The sequence below is a fragment of the Belonocnema kinseyi genome, chromosome 9 (genome assembly GCF_010883055.1).
Source record: "Belonocnema kinseyi isolate 2016_QV_RU_SX_M_011 chromosome 9, B_treatae_v1, whole genome shotgun sequence".
NCBI classification, from domain to species: domain Eukaryota; kingdom Metazoa; phylum Arthropoda; class Insecta; order Hymenoptera; family Cynipidae; genus Belonocnema; species Belonocnema kinseyi.
This window is the reverse complement of record NC_046665.1, coordinates 3,157,220-3,177,603: the sequence shown is the minus strand read 5'-3', so window position 1 is coordinate 3,177,603 and position 20,384 is coordinate 3,157,220. Positions and strand designations below refer to the sequence as shown.

Sequence of the window (20,384 nt, the reverse complement as noted above, 5' to 3'; positions counted from 1 at the left end):
TTTCTCCGGGTCGTAAAGCATCGCTCTTCATCTATTGGATGCCTGCCCGCGGTTGGTCTTAGTGTCGCCTCTCTTTCTTTGTTGCCGGCTTATTCTAGCTGTTGTAGAGTAGGCATTCTGCTTACATAGCCCCTTTTACGAAATAGTTCAGCATGGTTTCGCAGACGTTGCTGCGAAAAGTGCGATAGCTCCGGGTGTTTCTCGCACCACAGAGCATGCAGCCGTGCCATGTAATCCCGTTCACGGGCCACACTCGCATCATAGCAGTCTAGCAAGTCGTGATTCAGTTGCTCCGTCCACCCAAAAGTCACGAGATTCCGCCGATCCATCGCATTGAATCCATTTTCATTGGCTCCCCCAGCTCTAGATTGGTCGGCATTGTTGGCCGACCCATTGTCGGGAGCCCTGCGCGTTCTGTTGTTTTGAACCGCACTTACTACAATTATGTTTGGTGTTGTAATTGTTGTTCCCACGAGAAGCTAGGGAAAGGGGTTCGTCTATCCTTGTAGAGCCCCGCATGCAAGGATAAGGCTGCTTACTCTGAGAGGTCGCTCGGTATCCCAGAGTCACCGTTGGGGTGTTTTAACAATAGATTATAGTTTAAGTTGAAATTCAGAAGTCCCATTGAGGTTCACTCTAACGCGTAATGTTAGCGTGCGACGCGCTACGGAGATGTATCCATTCAGGTTTTGTTCTGTAACTCGAAAACCAAGCCTGGGCCGATAATTATACCTATTTATAGAAAAATAGGAATAGTCAAAAATAAAAAAAAATATTCTATTTTGTTTTTTTTTGAAAAATTGTGGTTTAATTTGAGTTTGGAATTTTTGGTTCATTTTTACTGAAAATTGCGTGAAAATACATATCCAACTATTTCATATAAAAGTAATTTGCCTATAGTGGATAATATTTACATGCGTTCCAAGCCAATGGTGCGCGTGCTATGACACAAACTCTCACCTTAGCGCATGCGCAAACTAATTGTTCGATGTACCTAAAATTTGGTATGGGGAATTCTATTCAATAGTATATTTATTTGCACCTACGAAAATAAGGTAACTTTTGTGATTAATACATAATATAAATGAATGAGAAAGTCACTTTTCTCACGAAACTCAATATTTGTTTACTATTTCATCATATAAGTTTCATAAAAATCTTAATTTAGAAGTTTCAAAACTTTGTATGAAAGGAAATAATTCAAGCAGTGGAATCTTTACAGAATTTTTTGCGATTTCAGTGGGCGAAAGGACATTGTCATGTTGAAGCCATCCTAAAGATCTCCATAAGACGTCCATGGAAGTCTAATTAATTTCCTAAAGATGTCTCATGACCGAAAGACTTCTGTAAGACATAGGAAGTCTTTGGGACACCAATTGTATTGACGTTCACGTCCTAGGGACGTGGCAGATCATTTGACAGGCAGATCGTTTAAAGCACAAGCTTGATTTGAAATCTTTCTTCCTCAGAAACACGGTGATCAATTACGGCCTCCCTTAGTTCAGTTTCTACTACCAAGAAGTTTTTCAGGGAAGGAAGTCAAACCCCACCAACGTTGGGTTTCGGAGGTACTTCAACGGGAAAATTTCAATTGTTCGTAAACGACCCACCTGTGTGACAAAGTGTTTAATAGCCATAGATATAAATTTTAGAAAAGTGACTGAACCTGAAATTCGTTAGAGATTTTCTAATCATAGTTTACGGGTAGGGTTTCACCAAAAATCATTTAATAGTAATGTCGCATTTAAAACTTGTATCAATAGTATTGCTTATTATTGAGAGTTTTGTTCAAAGTGCGTTTACTGTGTCCAGTTTAGTAAATTGTAACCATTAATGAAAATTGGTCATTATAATGGTAGGACGTTAAAACTAATCCTTACCATTTCTCGTTAAACTTGAAAAAAAAGAAGCTCCAGCACTTACTATTGTTTCATCATCTATTCTGATCATATCCAAATATCATAAAGTAAAACTTTGCTCGCCAAACGAGGCCTTTATAGTTAAATTATGTGTAAATAAAACAAAAATAGAGAGCAATTCTGAAAAACTATGTCAGACATCTTTAGGAAGAAGTATAGTGGTTAGTGGCCGGGCTCCATGAATGAAAAAGCGACATGCATCAGACCACTTAATCTCTACTTATTACGTATCGGCGCGCTCTATTATCGATTGTATAAATGTATCACTTGCTGAGTGCGCAGTTCCATGGCGATAGATAAGTAGAATAGTGAATCAATTTTGACGAATTAGGGGCCTGCACAAACATTAGCGCTCACCTCATTGGTCGAAACTATTCCACTATTCTAGTAATTAAACTCTATAACGCCGTCGACGAAACATGTGTTTCTGGAGCTGTGACGTTTATGTCTTGGGAATACTATTTCAGGTGACTAAATCCTTGGTTGGCTCACACGTAAACGTATATATAACGTATATATAACATATATATAATTAAAAGTTTGTCATAAAGAAAGCCGCCGGATTTCGCCGCGAGCGGGTGCTCATCTGAAAAACTGCACCCAATCCCAGCGAAATCACGGTAAATTTGTAGCTACAACCACGTCTCACGACCGTGAGATATGTGGTTATAGGTTGTAACATAATCAATACGATGATCGGTCAAAAGTCTCGTGCACTCCAAAGACACGAAGCGACCCAAGGACAACCGCATTCTGCATGTTTTCCGCAAGTGTTTTAGCATATTGTTCACACGCAGAGATGATTTTCAGGATACTAACCAGTGAATGCTTGGCACCTCCAAGAGCGCCGATGATAAGGACTATTAGTTTAACAAAATATTCCGGATACAATCGTCGCCACTTCCTTATAATGTCTCTATACCTCTCTTTCTTTTCATTCTCCTTGGCTTTGATGTTTTTGTCAGCTGCTGCCGAAAATTCGATAGCGAGCATGGTTCGCTTCTTGAAGTCGAGAAGAACCATGTCAGGCCTCGACCTCGAGTGTACAACAGAAACAATTGTCCTAGAAGCATTTACAGGGGCGATATTAAGGTTAATGCTGTAAGAGTGACAGAGATGTTAATAAAGCACTCTTAGTGCCGCATTATGGATCTGGATGTAGGTTGTTCTCACATGAGTTGGACAACTAGATAGTATGTGTACCAAATGCTCGGGATGTGCATAGCACGCCCTGCAGCTATCATCGGGAATGTCTTGGCTCAAGATGATGCCGTGCATCCCCTTATCGAGGAGCTGTTCACGTAGGTTCTTCTCTTGTGCTTTCTTTATCCGGGCTTTTAGGAATGAGTACTTCGTATAGATAAGATTTGATGCATTTTTCTCACTCCTAATACTGAAGTTAAGTCCGAGTGTTTCAGTAGCCTTCTCCGCTGCTTTGTACAGAAACGCTCCTTTGCCCACTTCTTCTTGCTTCCTGACCATTTTAAAAAGAGAGTCTTTTTCATTTGCGATTCAATGTGCTGTACCCAGAATAATCCTGTTGCGGAGACATTCAAGATTCAATATTCCGCGACCACCTTGACGGCGTGAGATGTAGAGTCGCGGAACAGAAAACTTTAGATGCATGCTTTTGTTCATGAGCATAACCTTTCGTGTGCCGATATCAAGGGATCTGAGATCGTTCTTTGTCCATGGTACGACTCGAAATGAATAGAGTACTACCGGGACGGCAAGCATGTTCGTTGCAGATACTTTGCTTCTTGTCGACATGTCGGGAGACTAAATATGCCAGATGAGACGTTTGTATCTGCCTTGAAGAGTATCCTTTATATATGTCACATCCTGAATGTGGCTCTGTGGCATTTGTCTGACCCAAATTCCATTCCTGTTTGCTTAGTATATCGTTCGACAATCCCTAGAGCTAGCTGTAGTTGCTCTTTGTTTTTAGCATAGATCTTAAGATCATCCATATAAAGTACATGAGTTACCTTGTACTTTCCATCTGCAGGTTTGCCGCAAAAGTACCCCTCGGAATAGCGAAGTGCTTGAGATATTGGAAATAAGAATAGGCAAAAGAAGAGTAGGCTCATAGTGTCGTCCTGAAAGACACATCTCTGGAAGGTGACCTTTTGAGTTGTCACACGATTTTTTCCAGATGAGATAGTAAATCTGGTTTTCCAAAGCAGCATCAATCTCTCTATGCATTTCACGATTTGCGGACGAGCTTTTAAGCTTTCCTAGAGATAGATGATACGTCTATGGGAGGTCGAATAGAAAGCTTTCTGGTAATTAAAACAGGCCATTGATAGGTTATGTTGGTAGTGTGCTGCATCTTTGCAGACACATGTATCGATTAGCTTGTTTTCCCGACATACCGCTACGCCTTGCTTTGAGTCTCGTTGTTTATACATTCCTTGCCACACAGGTTCAATTGCCCGAACAATCCTGTAATTTAGGATAGCTGCGAATATCTTATACAAAGTATTTATACAAGTGATTGGCTTTTAGTTCTTCAGGTCCGCTAAGTTACCTATTTTCGGCGTGAGTATTGTGCGCCCTTCCACAAACAACTCCAGAATTGGTTCTTCTAACTTTAAATATGACATGAAAATACGGGCCAAAGTTCTTGCTGCATTATACGCACAACAATTGATAGTCCAGAGGTCGGATTCTTCGGAAAAATGTCCACGAAGCTCCTCCACCATTTCATAAAGCTTCGCTCTTCCTCTATCGGATGCCTACCTGCTTTTGATATTAGTGTCGCCTCTCTTTCTCCGTTGCCGGCTTATTCGGGCTGTAGTAGAGTAGGCGTTCCGCTTACGTAGTCCCCTTTTTGGAGTATTTCGGCATGGTTTCGCAGACGTTAATGCGAAAAGTTCGATAGCTCCGAGTGTTTCTCGCACCACAGAACATGCAGCCGCACCATGTAACCCTGTTTCGGGGGCCACACTCACATCGTAGCACTCTAGCAAGCCGTGATTCAGTCGCTTCGTCCACCTAAAGGTCCCGAGATTCCGCCGATCCATCGCATTGGATCCATTTTAATTGGCTCCCCCACCTCTAGAGTGGTCGGCATTGTTGACCGACCCATTGTCGGGAGCCCTGCGCGTTCTGTTGTTTCGAACCTCACTTACTACAACTATGTTTTGTGTTGTCATTGTTGTTCCCACGAGGAGCTAGGGAAAGGGGTTCGCCCATCCTTGCAGAGCCTGCATGCATAGATAAGGCTGAGTACTCTGTGAGGTCGCCAGATATTCGAGAGTCACCGTTCTAGACACCTCACCCAAGTGCAATTCAGCTTTTGGCATGGTTTTCACACCCCCGCTTTGGGGTTAATTCCTTTGGGACCACTCCTGGATAAATGTTCGCGACTGTCTATTCATGTTTGTAACCATATTCAGCAGAAACCCTTTGTAGAGAAACCCTCTATCCGCCACCCGAGGACGTGTTCGTGCCAATAACCTTATTCTGCACAAGCTTCCTGATAACACATTAAACAATGAAGATCTTCTAAACTGCCTTGTTCGCCAACTTTGACATCATATAATAAAAGTGGATTGCATCATCGGTGCATACTCGTCTTTAGACCTGATATATTGGCCATGAGTCGGCTGAAATTCGTCGTGACTCTGCATGCCCTGTCAGCTGCTCTTTTTGTTTGCTCCCAAAATGTGAGCTTATTATCAAGCACGATACCAAGATGTTCTGCTGATCTTTTGTCTGCACCTCTTCACTTCTCACCATCATTGTGTTCTTTAGCTGAATCCGCTTAGTTGTTAGGATTACTATCTCTGTTTTCTGTATAGCTAGGCTCAAACCATGTTCTGTGATCCATCGTTGGACCCATCTCATAACCTCGTTTAGCTTCCATTGAGCTTTTTCGAGGTCGCTAGCCGATATGGTCGCTGCTATGTCATGTGCGTAGCCCAAAAGCTTAATGTGTTCCGGCATCTTGATTCGTATGATCCAGTCATAAGACGCATTCCGTAAGTGTGGCCCTAGGATAGATCTTTTGGCAGCGCCCCTCGTGATAGTTTTCGGGCAGGATCCGTTGCTCGTTTCGTAAAGCAGCACTAAATCCATCAGGTAATTACTCACCATCCCGATAAGGTACTCCGGTACGCTGAAGTCTTACATGAGTGCATGTAGCATGTCACTTTGTTTAGACGAATTGAAGGCGTTTTGACGTCAAGTAGAATGAGTACCACGATTTTTCGGGAGTAGCAACCCACTTGTCGTTCCTCCAGAGCAGTGTTCACTACTTGTGACACTGCATCTATCGTGGACATCCCTTTCCGGAAACCATACTGACTGCTGGAAAAATCTCCAGTCGCCTGTATAACCGACTGTAGTCGGGATTTCAAAGGCTTTTCAAGTAGCTTCACTGCTGTATCTAGCAGACACAGGGGTCTGGAAGATGACGGTGAGGTTGAGTTGCCTTTGCCCTTTTCTATTATTACAAGCTTTTGATACTTCCACTGTTTCGGAAATGTACCATTCTTGAGGCACCTGTTGTACATGTTTAGGATTATCCCGGAGTATAAATGTACAATTGCTTTTATAGCCTCAACTGGAATGCCATCCGCGCCTTGTGCCTTCTTGTTTTGCAGTGATCTTGTTGCTTTTACAAGCTCCATCTCGGGGAAGAGCAAAAATTCGTGTGATATTGCGTACGCATCTTCTTCTTCTCGTAGTTGGAGTGCTCGCTGAGTATTAGAAAATTGGTCTTCTCGTCATACGTGAGTTGCATAAGAAGGTCGTTTAAAGTTTTGCTTCTGTTTAAATTGGCTTGCACTATATTGATCATTATCTCTTTTTGCCACATTTGTAGCACATACATTTAAATTTCTTGCACTTGCTCTTATATTTGATTTCCGTATTGCGTAATGTCTAACGTTATGCTTAAGCCGGTCTTATAGTTTTCGTGCTCTCTCTGTTAGACATAGTCTTGTTGCTCGTTTTCCCAATTTTCTTTTCTTGTCTCGTCAGTCCGCGTTCGCCAAGAAACAAGTTCTGTTGATTTTATACAATCTTAAATACAAAATTTTAATCTATTTATAATAAAGACCGCACTTTTACAAAGTTATTTCAATAATTAAAGTGCTATGGTTATAATTGACTTGACCTAAACATGCGTATCTCCATACCAGAATTGATCAGTCGAGCCAGATTTTCTGATTAATTGATTCAGTTTTTGTGCGAGGACTATTTCCACAAATTCTAGTAGAGCTTGATAAAGTCAAACTGAATTATTATCTTGTGACTTTTTGACTGAATGTTCAGTGTGCAACGTCAATGCATTGTGACTTCAACAGTATTTTAAATGTGAACGTTTTGTGACAGTTATTAGTGAGATACTTTTATAAAGTTTTTAATTTGTGATAAAGCATAAATGAGTATGTGTGACTAAGTAACTATTAAATTTGATGCCTTTTCTCGATTCCGGAAGGATTTTATCAATTTTCTTAGAAACTTTACATGCAAGTGTCCATGGATTTCGTAACCTTTACAGAGGTTCGAAAGATCGGTGAGCATCAGGTTGTCAATATCACCCAGATTATTTTTTATAATTCAGCATCTGGTAAGTCAACTACATTCAACCTTATTGTCATCAATTAGAATTGAGAAAGTGAAGATTATTTCGGGAATGTATTTTTAATTGATTTTACGCATATCACTCGGAATTTTAGACTTTATTCAATTTCATAGTGATTTCTCCGTCTTTCCATGTCGTGCAAGAAATTCCAAGAATTCAAAATTGGAAATTACTTCTAAACATTAATTCAACGAACTAGGAACTTTTAAACTTGTTGATAATTCAAGTGAGAATAATAATTCTTTTATTGGCGAATTGCTTTATATGATACAATCAGTTTCAATTCAATTTATTTTTTAAAGATTGTATTCGCGGACTCTTATTTTATCGTGTTCAGACTGTTTTCTGTGTACAATGTCCATTTCTAGTTACTTTTTAGAGCAAACCGAGCTTTGCTCTCGGACCAAACTGCTTTTGAAAATACTCAAAAATTAAAACAGATCACTCAAGGAACTTTGGTCTCAAGACTTGAGTCCTTGGGGAAAAATTGGACGCGTTTTCAGGCTTAACAATGGGAGTTAGTAAAGGTTCGCGATCAGAATGCCCCGAATGATTCAGCTCTACTAATTGCTGGATTATCGTATCAATCAATGCCAAAGATTGAATTGCCTTAATTTTATGGAAATTACACGGAGTGGGCAAATTTTAAAGATTTGTTTAATTCTTTGGTTTATTCAATTCCTGGAGTCTCGTTAGTGGAGATGATATATCACTTAAAATCCAGTCTTACAGGTGAAGCGGCTCAACTTCTTCATCGAGTCACGATGACTCAAAGCAATTATCAGCGTTTCTGGGACCTACTTTCAGAGCCTTCTTCAACAGTCCTCATCAAGCATAATCTACTTCTGTGATAAAGGGTCCCCTGGCACCCCTGTAGAATGGAGAATGGAGAACTTTCTTTTGACCTTCAAAATTTTTCTGGAGAATTCAGAAGTCGTGCCTCCTAAACCTTCCTGGAAAGCTAAGGAAGAAGAGTGTGAAAAACTTTTCCAAAAGACTCACTCTAGGACTAAATATAGGAGATACTTCGTGCATCTGCCCAACAAGAGTGACGTCACATCGTTAGGAGATCCCTATTCTGCTGGTCTTCACATGTTACATGTTCAAACGAGATATTTATCTCCAAGAAGATTATGCCAAATTCATGGAAGAATACCATCAACTTCAGCATATGAAGTCCGCCAACATCCCTGCAGATCCAAGGAGCATCTCGCGGTCATTTTGTCATCCAAATCATAGAATTTGGCGTCAATCGAGTTCAACCACGAAACTACGAGTAGCTTTCAATGGATCTTGACGATCAAGTCGAGGCAATTCATTGAACGAGTGTCTTTATGCAGGGTCAACATTATAATTATATATTTTAGATGTCTCTTCTGACTTATGATGAGAAGCATCCACTGGTTCTACCTGCTGAGTCTATTTTCACAACTCATATCATCCGCGACTGTCATCTTCGCTGTCTTCTTGGGGTTGTCCAACTTACTCTTGGAACGTTACGACAATCTTATTGGATTTTTCGAGGTCGCAGTTTGGTACGATCATTGATTCATCGGTGCATTCCATGCGTCAGAAACAAGGATAATACTCAGTAGCAGCTGATGGGTGTCCTCTCTTCCATCCATACTGCTTCAACTGGACGAGCATTTATCAACACTACGGTAGCTTATGCTGTAGCCATCAATGTTCGCACTTCCAAAGGACGAGGTCACCATTCCCATAAAGCCTGGATTTGTACTTTTGTCTGTTGTGCCTCCCGTTCAGTTCACGTCGAGTTGGTTTTTCAATTGTACTGCAGAAGACTCCATAGCTGCTTATATTCGCTTCACTCCTCGTCTTGATCTTTGCTGAACTTTGTCTAGTGACGAAGTTACGAGTTTTGTGGGAGCAGATCGACAACTACAGGAAAGGTTTTCTGAGGCATCATCAGAGTTCGCTTCGGTCGCAACATACCTTTCTTTAAATGGTACCCAATGAAGATTCAATCCCCCTGCAGCACCTCACTTCGGAGGTTTATGGGAAGCTGCAGTTACGTCGACAAAATTCAAACTTCGACGAGTTATTGGAGACTCTTCATTGACTTTCGAAGAAAAGGCGACTCTATTAACACAAATTGAGACTTATCTTAATTTTCGGCCTCTCAGAGCTCAGTCAGATGACCTAACAGACATTTCTGCGCTCACACTAGGAGATTTTCTCATTGGAGGTCCACTGAATGCAGTTCCATCCTTACAAATTGGAGATTTAGTTCTCATTTGACATGATAACTTTCCACCTACTCAATTGCCTATGGATCGGATTCTACAGCTTCATCCTGGCAAAGATGGCCTAGTTCGGTTTGCCACTCTCAAGACAAAAACTAGCACACTTGATCGGCCAATCGTTAAATTGTGCCTTCTATCACGTTTATCTTAAGTGCAGTGATTATGAGCCTATTTCGTCGGGGACGAAAGTGGGCGGAATGTTGTGAATTGGACAATAGTTTTAAAAGAGGAAAAACCTACTTCAAAAATCTAAATATAATTCAGGGCTTCAAACTAATCGAATGACACTTGAAAATTTCCCCCTCTTTATCATTTACCCCAAAAACTACCCTTGAACGTGAAAGTATGCAGCGCAAAATATATATGTATGAAAAAAGCATAAAAAATAATACAGCTTAGAAAACACTGTTAGTTGACATTTTTTTTCTCTTTTTTTTGCTTACCAATAATATATAATACGGTCCCCAACAGCTGCCGCTAAGTCATAGGTACATACCTATCAATTGTGATCAAAACCGTTTTAAAAGTTGAAAAATCACCTTGAACAATGTAAAAATGTGTTATAACTCCAAATTAATTACAAGACACTTAAAAGTTTCCCTGTTTACACATAATATAATTTCCCGAAAAAACTACACTTCCACTTGAACGTTCGCAGCGGAACATATATGTGTATGAAAAAAGCATAACAAATAATACAACTTAGAATACACTGTTAGTTGATATTTTTTTCTCTTTTTTGTTCTCCGATAATATATAATACTTTTCCCAAAAACTATCCCTAAGTCATATATACACATCCCTTGTGATGAAAAACGTTTTAAAAGATGGAAAAACTCTTTGAAAATGTAAAAATGATTTATAACTCCAAATTAACGACATTCAAACTTGTAAATTTCTCACTCTTTATAATTTCCCCGAAAAAATACCCTTCCACTTGAACGTGTACAGCCGAACATATATATATATGAAAAAGCATACAAAATACATGACACTTGAAAATTTCATTCTGATTATAATTTCCGCCAAAACTACCTTTCAACCTGAAGTTAAGCAGCAGAAAAAATATATGCATTAAAGAAAGCATCACAAATAATACAACTAAGAAAACACTGTTAGTTGATATTTTTTTCTCTTTTTCGGCTCTCCGGTTATACACAATGCGTTCCTCAAAAACTACCGCCAAGAAGTACGTGGTTTTCAATTTTTCAAAATGATTTTGATCACGGGAGGTAGGTATGTATCACTTAGAGGTAGTTTTTGTGAAACGTGTAATAAATTATCGGAGAGCAAAAAAACTGCAGAAAAAATATCAACTAACAGTGTTTTCTAAGTTGTATTATTTTTTTTTTTTACTTTTTTTATACATATATATGTTCCGCTGCATACGATCACGTGGAAGTGTAGTTTTTTGGGGAAATGAGAAAGAGGTTCATCTCATTATAATAATTTTTAGTGAGTTTTCGTAGGTGGTGGCTCTGAGTGGACGTCCTGCTTGCGCCGCCACCCTTTTCTCCGAAGTTTAAAGAGCAAAAAATTTGTTTTTTAGCATAAAGTAAGCAAAAAATATGGCGTATCCTATTTTCTAATTTGCCTTAGTAGTGGCGATGAGTGGACGGACCTTCTTTCAGTCTCTGCTCAATATTTTTCGTCTTTTTGACTATGAGAATTGTCCAATATATTGACGATTCTTCATCTCGCTTTCATTTGTCAGTCGAAGTGGCAGCATGATTTTCAGCAGGGATACTTGATCTTTTTTGGTCGATAACACTGGTGTCTTTGGGGTACTCGAGCTTTTAACATGGACATGTGACGGGACTTTGCTACTCAGACAGCAGAAGTTGTCGATCTCCTTCTGTTAGTTGGTCCGTTTCGTCTTCAATTGTTGGATCAATTCCTTCATATAATTAATCCCTTTCTTCACGTTGTTACTAATTTTTTTCTGCCGATCAGCCACATTTGGCTATTCTATCGTCTCATCTGACAGTTTTTCATTATGTCTTTAATCAACCTTTCCTCCTCTTCTATTCTGTTTCTTATGGCATTCAAGCCCTCTTTTTTGTCCTGACCTGATAATGTTGCGGGTTGAGAAGCCTCAATCCTGGTTATATTTGCCATAAATTATTCTCTCCAGCGCATCGTGCGTGGAGGAGCGAACCGAAATAGCTGGGAACGGTTATAACCTCAGAACTAAGTCCTGCCCCAGTTCCCTGAGTTCCAGCCTTCGTTTAACCATGCTGTGTTTGACACGTCGGCAGTGCCAGCACACATCAGCTTCTCACCATGTAAGCGGGTCAAGCAAACATGGTTCGGAGCACTCTCAGTGGGCCACAGCGGGGAACAATCGTAGGTTTTTTCTCGTAGTCTCCTTCACTCAGCCTGTTTGGTCCGCGAGACGTATTTTATTTCCGCCTTACCCTTAGTTTTCAGCGAGCATTTCCCTATCCGCCACCTGGGTACGCACATTGAGGGCATTGAAGGCATAAGCTGGGCCAATGTTAGTCTCGCCTGGCTTTCTGGTACGGCTGAGGATGTGGAGGTATTAAACGTGAATCTCATATATGAAATTTCTGTCGTAGTGAATAAGTTAGGCCTGGTTTCCAAGCGTTTTTATCGAGTACCAGGAAAAAAACCTTGATTCAATAGAGAATGTGATATGATGCGTCGTGAATTAAAAAACCCATTGAAAATGTAAATCATACCAATTTTCAAAATTATATGTAAGTGAACATAGGAAAATAAAGGAAGTTTACTCTTGCATTGTGTAATAGCTTCAACCGAATTTGGAAATCAGAAAAGTTTCCTTCTGACTGGTATAATATCCAAACCTTCATACCTTTTAAAAAAAGGTAATAGAGATAATCTTTAAAACTATAGAGAAATAACTTTTACAAATTCTATCGCAAATATTTTCACCCGAATTCTATCTTCAAGGCTGACTAGATGGGCTGAAGTAAAAAAATTGCCTTCCGGAGAATCAGGCGGGTTCTAGGGCTAGACGAAGTTGTATAGATCACATTTTCACTCTGAATGAATTAATTAAAATCCATCTTATTATTCCAAAGCGTAAGGTTTTTTGGTTTTTTTCATCGATTTCAAGAAAGCGTTTCCTTCAGTTAACGACTCGCTTATTTCGAAGAAATTGCTCAGGAAGGCAGTGAGTATAAGAATCTTAGGAATGCTCAAAAGTTTATATTTGTCATCCAAATCTTCGTGAAACACTAACACAGTCATAGAGGTCGATCGTTTAAGGCACAAAATTGATTTGAAATCTTGCCTTCTCAGAAACACATAAAGTAATCGCAAAAATTCTGCTTCCATGACTATTAGGACTGGGTTTGCTTCTACCACGTCAGTTAATGATACTCTAGGGGTTTTGCAGGGCGACAATCTCAGTCCTTTTCTTTTCACCTTGCTAATCTCTTATTTTGAAAAATACCCAAGAAACTACGCAGCGATAAGAATTTCGTTCGATCACCTAATTGATGAATTATGACTAGCCTACGCTAGCGATATAGTGATCTTTGCCAACTCCTAAGCTGATCTTCAATTTTAAATTAATCAGTTTGATGAATATTTTGAAGCAAATTTTTTTCAAATAACTGCACCTAAATCAAAAGTTGTAGTATTTCATAGAAGTAGTTCGCGAAATTATAGTTTCTTTTTCTCTGGGGTTCAGCTTGGTGTAGTTAGAGATATCTTGACTTAGGTTCTATTTTCTCAAGTTTGGGTATTTAGCTTGAAAAGGCTACCAAGAAAATAAATGCGGCAATTGTTGCTCTAGGCGCTGTTCTAAGACTTCCTTATTCTGCGAAAGCTGATGCATGGTGCACTAAAGTCACGCTTTCTTCGAGTTATAAACTCAAGCTCAAGTCTGTTGGAAATGGAGGACTAAAGATATCGCATACGCTGCTTGAAGAAATTGAACTTCTTAGAAGCTGAACCTTCTAGTAATGTTTAGTATAATTGGCTTTTGCAATTCAAGGAGCTTTTCTGCGTGTAAAATTCTGTTCATTCATGGCCAGGATTCGATGTGATTGGCTCACAAGATAATAAAAAGGCAATCTTGCATCATTTTCCATTTCAATCAAAGTACTCAGATTTTAGTAGAGTACGAAGATCTGGCATTCTACAGGTTGTTCCACAGTTGTCTTTAGTACCAGGCAGACAACCTTATCTTACATTTCTTCTCCCTTTTTATGCCACAAGTACAATTGTTCAGCTCAGACTCCTGGTTTTAATTAGAGGATGCATTCGTATCGGCGAGTTTAAATTTATGTATGGGCTATGGAGAAACTGTCCGATATGGACTCTCGGGGAAAGAGAGGATTTTTTTACATCTTGGCTACTTGCAAATAAATACAAAAAATAAATATCAAAATATTCAATTTAAGAACAAAATTTCCTTGTAATTCATTTAAATAAATCGAACCATATTAATATGGACGACTCTATACAATTAGCTTTTCTTAATGTATATAATTAACATGTGTTCGTTTTGTAATACCAGTGCAGATGGAAATTATGAAGTAACGCTAATGACAAAAGCTACATTAAGGTATACAGGGGAAGTGTCATGGAAACCTCCAGCTATTTATAAATCTTCCTGTGAAATAAACGTCGAATACTTCCCTTTCGATGAACAATCTTGCGTCATGAAATTTGGATCTTGGACTTACAATGGTGCTCAGGTATTCTGTTTTTCTGTATTAATTAACATCTTTAGCTCATAAAAAAGTATATTACATTACAAAAAGAAAAGTGTGGAATCTTTCTTTTCGTAGGACATTAAACTAACAAGTATATGTGAATGGGCCTTATTTTGCGAAATATTTAGTCTGAAATATTGAAGCTCGAGCGCCTACACTACCGCCACTTATTATGTGAATAGTTATTTTTTAGTATTTGAAATCTATTAATTTGATTAATTCTGAGTTAGAGATTCTTCTGTTGGATATATTATAATATCTGAATTATGAATAAAAGAAGCTTAAGATAAAGTGATTTTGTCGAATTTCGAGAATCAATTACAGAAGTAGTTTAAAATGTCATATTTTCTTCGATTTTAAATATACATTTATTTTATTCTTATTATTATTTTCGTACGAAATCCTACCTCTATCCTGAACTATATTACATCGATACTCAACTACTTTAATCAAGTATTTAATAAGTCGCAACTAGGATTTCTGTTCATATTATCTAATGGAATTGTTGATAATAGACACCAATTTAGTTGAGAAAGAAGAAATAGGCCAGGGCTTCTTTTCTCTTTGTACATTTTTATTAGGAATATAAATTAATAATGTTAACCAGTTTTGGCACCTTAAAACTAGGGAAAGGTTAGAGTAGGCGAGGTATTTTACAAACTTGTATTATTATAAAAAATTTAGGATTTACCTCCTTTATTTTAAAAGACGGGACCACTAAGCGGTGCTAATCGAGAATGAATTCGCCACCTGGATAGGTGTCTTGAGGGGTAATGAATCGGAAGATAGAAAAAAACGATAAAAGTAATATATGTTAAGCAGTTTCTCTCCCTTTTCGTCCTTGTCGATGTTTGAGTACCCCTTGAAACCCACGATCAGGGAGAGGCGTCGACATATAATTTAGAATCTTTTAATTAGTTTTAGTATAAGAATTTAGTTTCCTTCCACAATCGCCGGGCTTTGGTCTATTTCATTTCAGCTGCATATATTCAGAAGCCTACCTCCCATAACGCCAGAAAACTCTGTGGTGATAGAGTAGACCTCCTAGACTCTCTAATCTGGTGAATGTCAATATACTTCCACTCTGTAAAAAACCGAAAAATTAGTATTCCATAGCAACTAAAGATCTCTTCATGTGACTATTTCATGTTAAAATTTCTCGAAAAAACTGTGATATTTTTTCATAACATTTAATCATTATCTTTTATTTACAGGTTGACTTAAAGCATATGGAACAAGTAGCTGGAAGTAACGTGGTAGCTATAGGAATCGATCTAAGCGACTTCTATTTATCAGTTGAATGGGATATTTTGGAAGTACCAGCTTCTCGAAACGAAGAATATTATCCGTGTTGTTCAGAGCCATATTCAGGTCAGATAATGATGTAAAAGTGTGCTTATTTAACGCAATTACTTTCAAGTTTTGTTACCGGAAAGGAAAACACACAAAACAAAAATAAACTTAAAATGGAGGCAATCAAGCTTAATGTAGGCATCAGAAATAATTGTTTGAATATAATCGTCCTAAAGTACGAGAATCAACCTTTAATTTGTCTGTAGAATGACGAATTTTGAGGAATTTAATTATTTTCCTAATGCCATAATTTTAAGCTTTTTTGAGGGGGAGGGGCATCGATACCGAGTTTTGGGCTCTTTTAGTTTTCTAAAAAAGCGACCTTTGGGTGGAGGAGCTTGTCGCCAGCATCTCTACTACAGAAAATTTGAAAAATTAAAATAATTCACTGCCCCAGAATTCTGGCCCTTTCTTATCTCCTAGAAACTGCCCTCAAAATAATCTATAACCTTAAATTTAATGTAAGCAGATCAAAACATAATATTTAGAAAACAAATTCAAACCAACAGCGCAAGAATTTTGAGCTTTTTTGGCTCTGCTTAGGCACCGATACCGATTTTGAGGCTGTTTTATTTTCCTTAAAAAAGTCCGAGAAAACATATATGGCAGATCTGAGATAGACATGAGCTCAAATAAATAACAGATTAAATTATTCGAAAACAGTTCATGACAAACACCTACCCCTCATTTAAAAATATAGATATTAAATAAAACCAAAAAATATATAAGTCAAAAGACAATTATTTTGCGGGGTTCAAAAACCATTTCCAAAAAATTGCAAAAAAAATCATAATAGACACCTTCGCAAAACTCTAAACTATACTTACAACTCCACCGTAATTAACAAAAAACAAAATACAGCCCTGAGGCATTTAACCAAACCCGGGTCGGCTACATTTAACTACAAAATTCCATGATTCTTCCAATTCCGAATAATTGCCACAAGCACTTTTAAATTCTGAAACTGCCAATGGATCAAAAAACTAAAAGACCCTTGCATCAACTGAACAAGAAGATTAGATGCAGAAGACAGAAAGCGACTTCCATGTTGGTGACGGTCGTGAGAAAGTGTGCAGTGACAGGCGGTGAGAAGTTTTTACGGAGTTTGTGTGGAAGGTGTGAGAGGAGTGTGAGGGTGGAAGTCTAGAAGGTGAGTACGATTGTAAGGGGGACATTGTGAAGATAGAAATTATTTTCCATTGTAGTTGGGGGGGGGGGGGGGGGGGGGGGTAGCTAAATGAGGAAAGTGAGATTAGGTTTGCAAGGGAGCGGGGTAGTTTTGTGGTCAGGAGTTTGGACCTTCATGGTGGATGAGGGTGGTTCTCGTAGTGCTGGAGGATGTTAGGGGTAAGATCAGGGTATCTGCATGGGATGTGAGGAGTAAAATAGGGCAACGAAACTAAAATTTTAGTAGAAAGATAGATAGAAAGGCAGATAGAAGAATTAATGTAGTAATAAATGGATTGAAGCTAAAGGCGGGGAAGAAAGGGAAAGTGTGGAAGCGCTGCTACAGAGCATAGGGTGGGTTAAAAGTAAGGCAGGAAAAGTTAGGATAGAGGGGAGAAAGGACAGTGAAGTGTCGGTGATGGAATTCGAGAACTGGGAAGCAAAATTGGGGGTAATGCGTAACGAAAATAAGATAAAGGACAAGAAGCTTTTCATCGATCAAGATTTGACGTGGAAGGAAAGGGATGTGCAGAGAATGCTAAATAACAGGGCTAGGAAGGAGAGGAGTGAAGGGAGAGGGGCGAAGGTAGGGTATCGGAAAATACAAATACACAAAAAATGTAAGTATGGGACGAGGAGCAGGAGGTGTTGAAGAAAGTGCAGGGAAACTTTTTTCGTGGGAAATAGGGGAGTGTAAGTAAAGCAGGTTGAAGGAGTGTTAAAGGTGCTGTACTGGAACCTAGCAGGGTTAAAGAGCTGAATGGCGAGGAGATAGAGAAGCAGATAAGAAAGTTGTAAAAATCTAAGGCAGTAGGGCTGTGCGGAGTAAAGAATGAAGCGTGGCTGTTTGGCACACAAGAGATATCGCAGAGGCTGAAGGGGGTTGTGAAAAAAGTAGGGGGGGGGGGTGGATTCCCAAGAGGGTGGAGGGAGGGGTTGATCGTACCATTGTATAAGAAAGGAGATACGGAGAGGCAGGAAAATTATAAAGGAATTAGGCTCATAAATACTGCGTACAAAATATACTATTGACAATATTTACGTCTTACGTCTTCTAGTGGGTAGAGAACTAGGGAGCTTGTGCAAGGCAGTGGTAGAGAGGGGAGTGAATAGGGGCCTCATTGAGACAGTAAGGGAGGTATACGAGGAGACGAAATATAGGGTGAGAGGAGGGGAGGGAATCTCTGAGAGATTCTGGATGGATAGGGGGTTGAGGCAAGGATACCCGCTAAGTCCAACGCTTTTTGCAATTCTAATAGCGGATATGGAAGGTAAGCTAGCGGCCGGGGTGCTAGGAGGAGTTAGGGTAGGAGAAGTCAGGATATGGTCTTTCGCATATGAAAATGACATTGTGCTGCTAGCGAAGAGCGACGAGGCTTTAAAGGAGATGATAAGAACGTTGAGAAGATACTTAGACAAAAATAGGTTAGAGTTATATGCGGAAAAGTTCAAGGTTATGGTGTTCAGAAAAGGATGTGGGAGAGATAAGAGGGGGGAGTGGGAGTGGAAGGGAAAAGCGGTGCAGGTGGTGAAAGAGTTTGTGTACCTGGGCTTCCTGTTTCGAAGGAATGGGAGAGTGGATGATCATATAAAAGAGAGGGTGAGAAGGGGAAATGTTAGCCGAATACGCCGAACTATATTTCAGGAGGGAGATAGGAAGAACGAGTTTAAGAATTATAACAGGTAGTCGGGCGTGCAAATATGAGGAGAGAGGAGGAGGAGAGGAGGAGGAGAGGAGAGAGGAGGAGATAATGCAGCGAGAGCTTTGGCTGATGCAAACCGTAAAACAAAACCAGCAGTTGATCATAAGACCAAAAGACAAATGCATCAACTTGCCATAAAGATAGACTGGGCAAGACAGTACGTGACCCGCATTTAGTGTGTGATTGACTACTGTCGAACATCCACCCAAACCTACCGAGGAGGTGAAAATAGTATTAAGAGGGATGAAGAACTATTCCGCACCGGGACCAGATTTTATCAAAACCTTCTGGTGGAAGAAGTTTTCTTGAACCCATCAGCATTTGGTCCGTATTTTCACCTCATATTTGAAGTCGGAAGAGCCGATTCCGGGGTGGTTGGTGGAAGGGCGCACAATACTCCTGCCGAAAATAGGCAACTTAGCTGACCCGAAGAATTATAGGCCAATAATTTGTCTGAACACACTTTATAAGATATTTACAGCTATCCTAAATGATAGGATTGTTCGGGCAATTGAACCTGTGTGGCAAGAAATGTATGAACAACGAGGCTCAAAGAAAGGCGTAGCCGGATGTCGGGAGCACCTGCTCATCGATAGATGTGTCTGCAAAGATGCAGCATTCTACCAGCGTGACCTATCGATGGCCTGGATTGATTATCAGAAAGCTTTCGATTCGACCTCCTATAGACTTATCATCTGTCTTTTGGAAATCTTAATGTTTCATCCGCAAATAGTTGCGTGCATAGAGAGATTGATGCCGCTTTGGAAAACCAGATTTACTATCTCATCTGGAAAAAATCGTGTGACAACTAATAAGGTCACCTTTCAGAGAGGTGTCTTTCAGGGCGACACCAGGGGCCCACTCCTTTTTTGCCTTACATTATTGCCACTATCTCTAGTACTTCGCCATTCCGACGGTTACTTGTGCGGCAAACCCGCAGATCGAAAGTACAAGGTCACTCATGTATTTTACATGGACGAACTTAAGATCTATGCTGAAAACAAAGAGCAACTACATCTAGCTCTAGGAATTGTCGAAAGATATACTGAGGAAATTGGAATGGAATTTGGGTTAGACAAATATGCCAAGGTTTATTTGAAGCGAGGAAAACTTAATGGCATCCCTGAAGATCCTGAGCTCGTTGATAGAAGGGCTATACGACACCTTTGCGCTGGAGAGACTTATACATACGAGGCTAGTTCAATAAGTCCTTAGAATGAAGTATAAAAATTTTTTTTGGCTAATTTTTTTTTTATTTTTCAACATAATCTCCTTGGAGCTCTATACACTTGGTCAATCACTTTTCAAGTTTTTTTAATCCTTCAGAAAAGTGCGTTTTCGGAAGTTCCTCAAAATAAGCACTTACAGAGGCAATGACGTCTTCGTTGTCTGGAAATCTCTGTTCACCGAGCCATTTTTTCAAGTTTGGAAATAAGAAAAAGTCACTGGGGGGTAAATCTGGTGAATACGGTGGGTGTTCGACCGATTCGAATTTTAGTTCTTCAATTTTAGCCATTGAAACGAAGCATGTGTGAACTCGGGCGTTGCCGTGATGAAAGAGAATTTTTTTGTCGCCAAATGTGTTCGTTTTTTTTTAAATTTATTCTTTCAGCTGCTCTAATAATGATGCATAATATTCACCAGTGATTGTTTTACCCTTTTCCAAGTAGTCA

At 39.4% G+C, this 20,384-nt stretch overlaps 1 protein-coding gene across 5 annotated transcripts in view; it reads left to right on the top strand.

The window, feature by feature from the left end:
* LOC117180926 (acetylcholine receptor subunit beta-like 2) overlaps positions 1–20,384 on the top strand; it is a 562,005-nt gene that overhangs the window by 276,349 nt on the left and 265,272 nt on the right. For all 5 annotated transcript variants that reach the window (XM_033373559.1, XM_033373558.1, XM_033373561.1 and 2 more), the window contains 2 exons: positions 14,290–14,470; positions 15,703–15,859. In XM_033373559.1, coding sequence (XP_033229450.1) covers positions 14,290–14,470; positions 15,703–15,859 — 338 coding nt within the window. The remainder of the gene's footprint in view (positions 1–14,289; positions 14,471–15,702; positions 15,860–20,384) is intronic.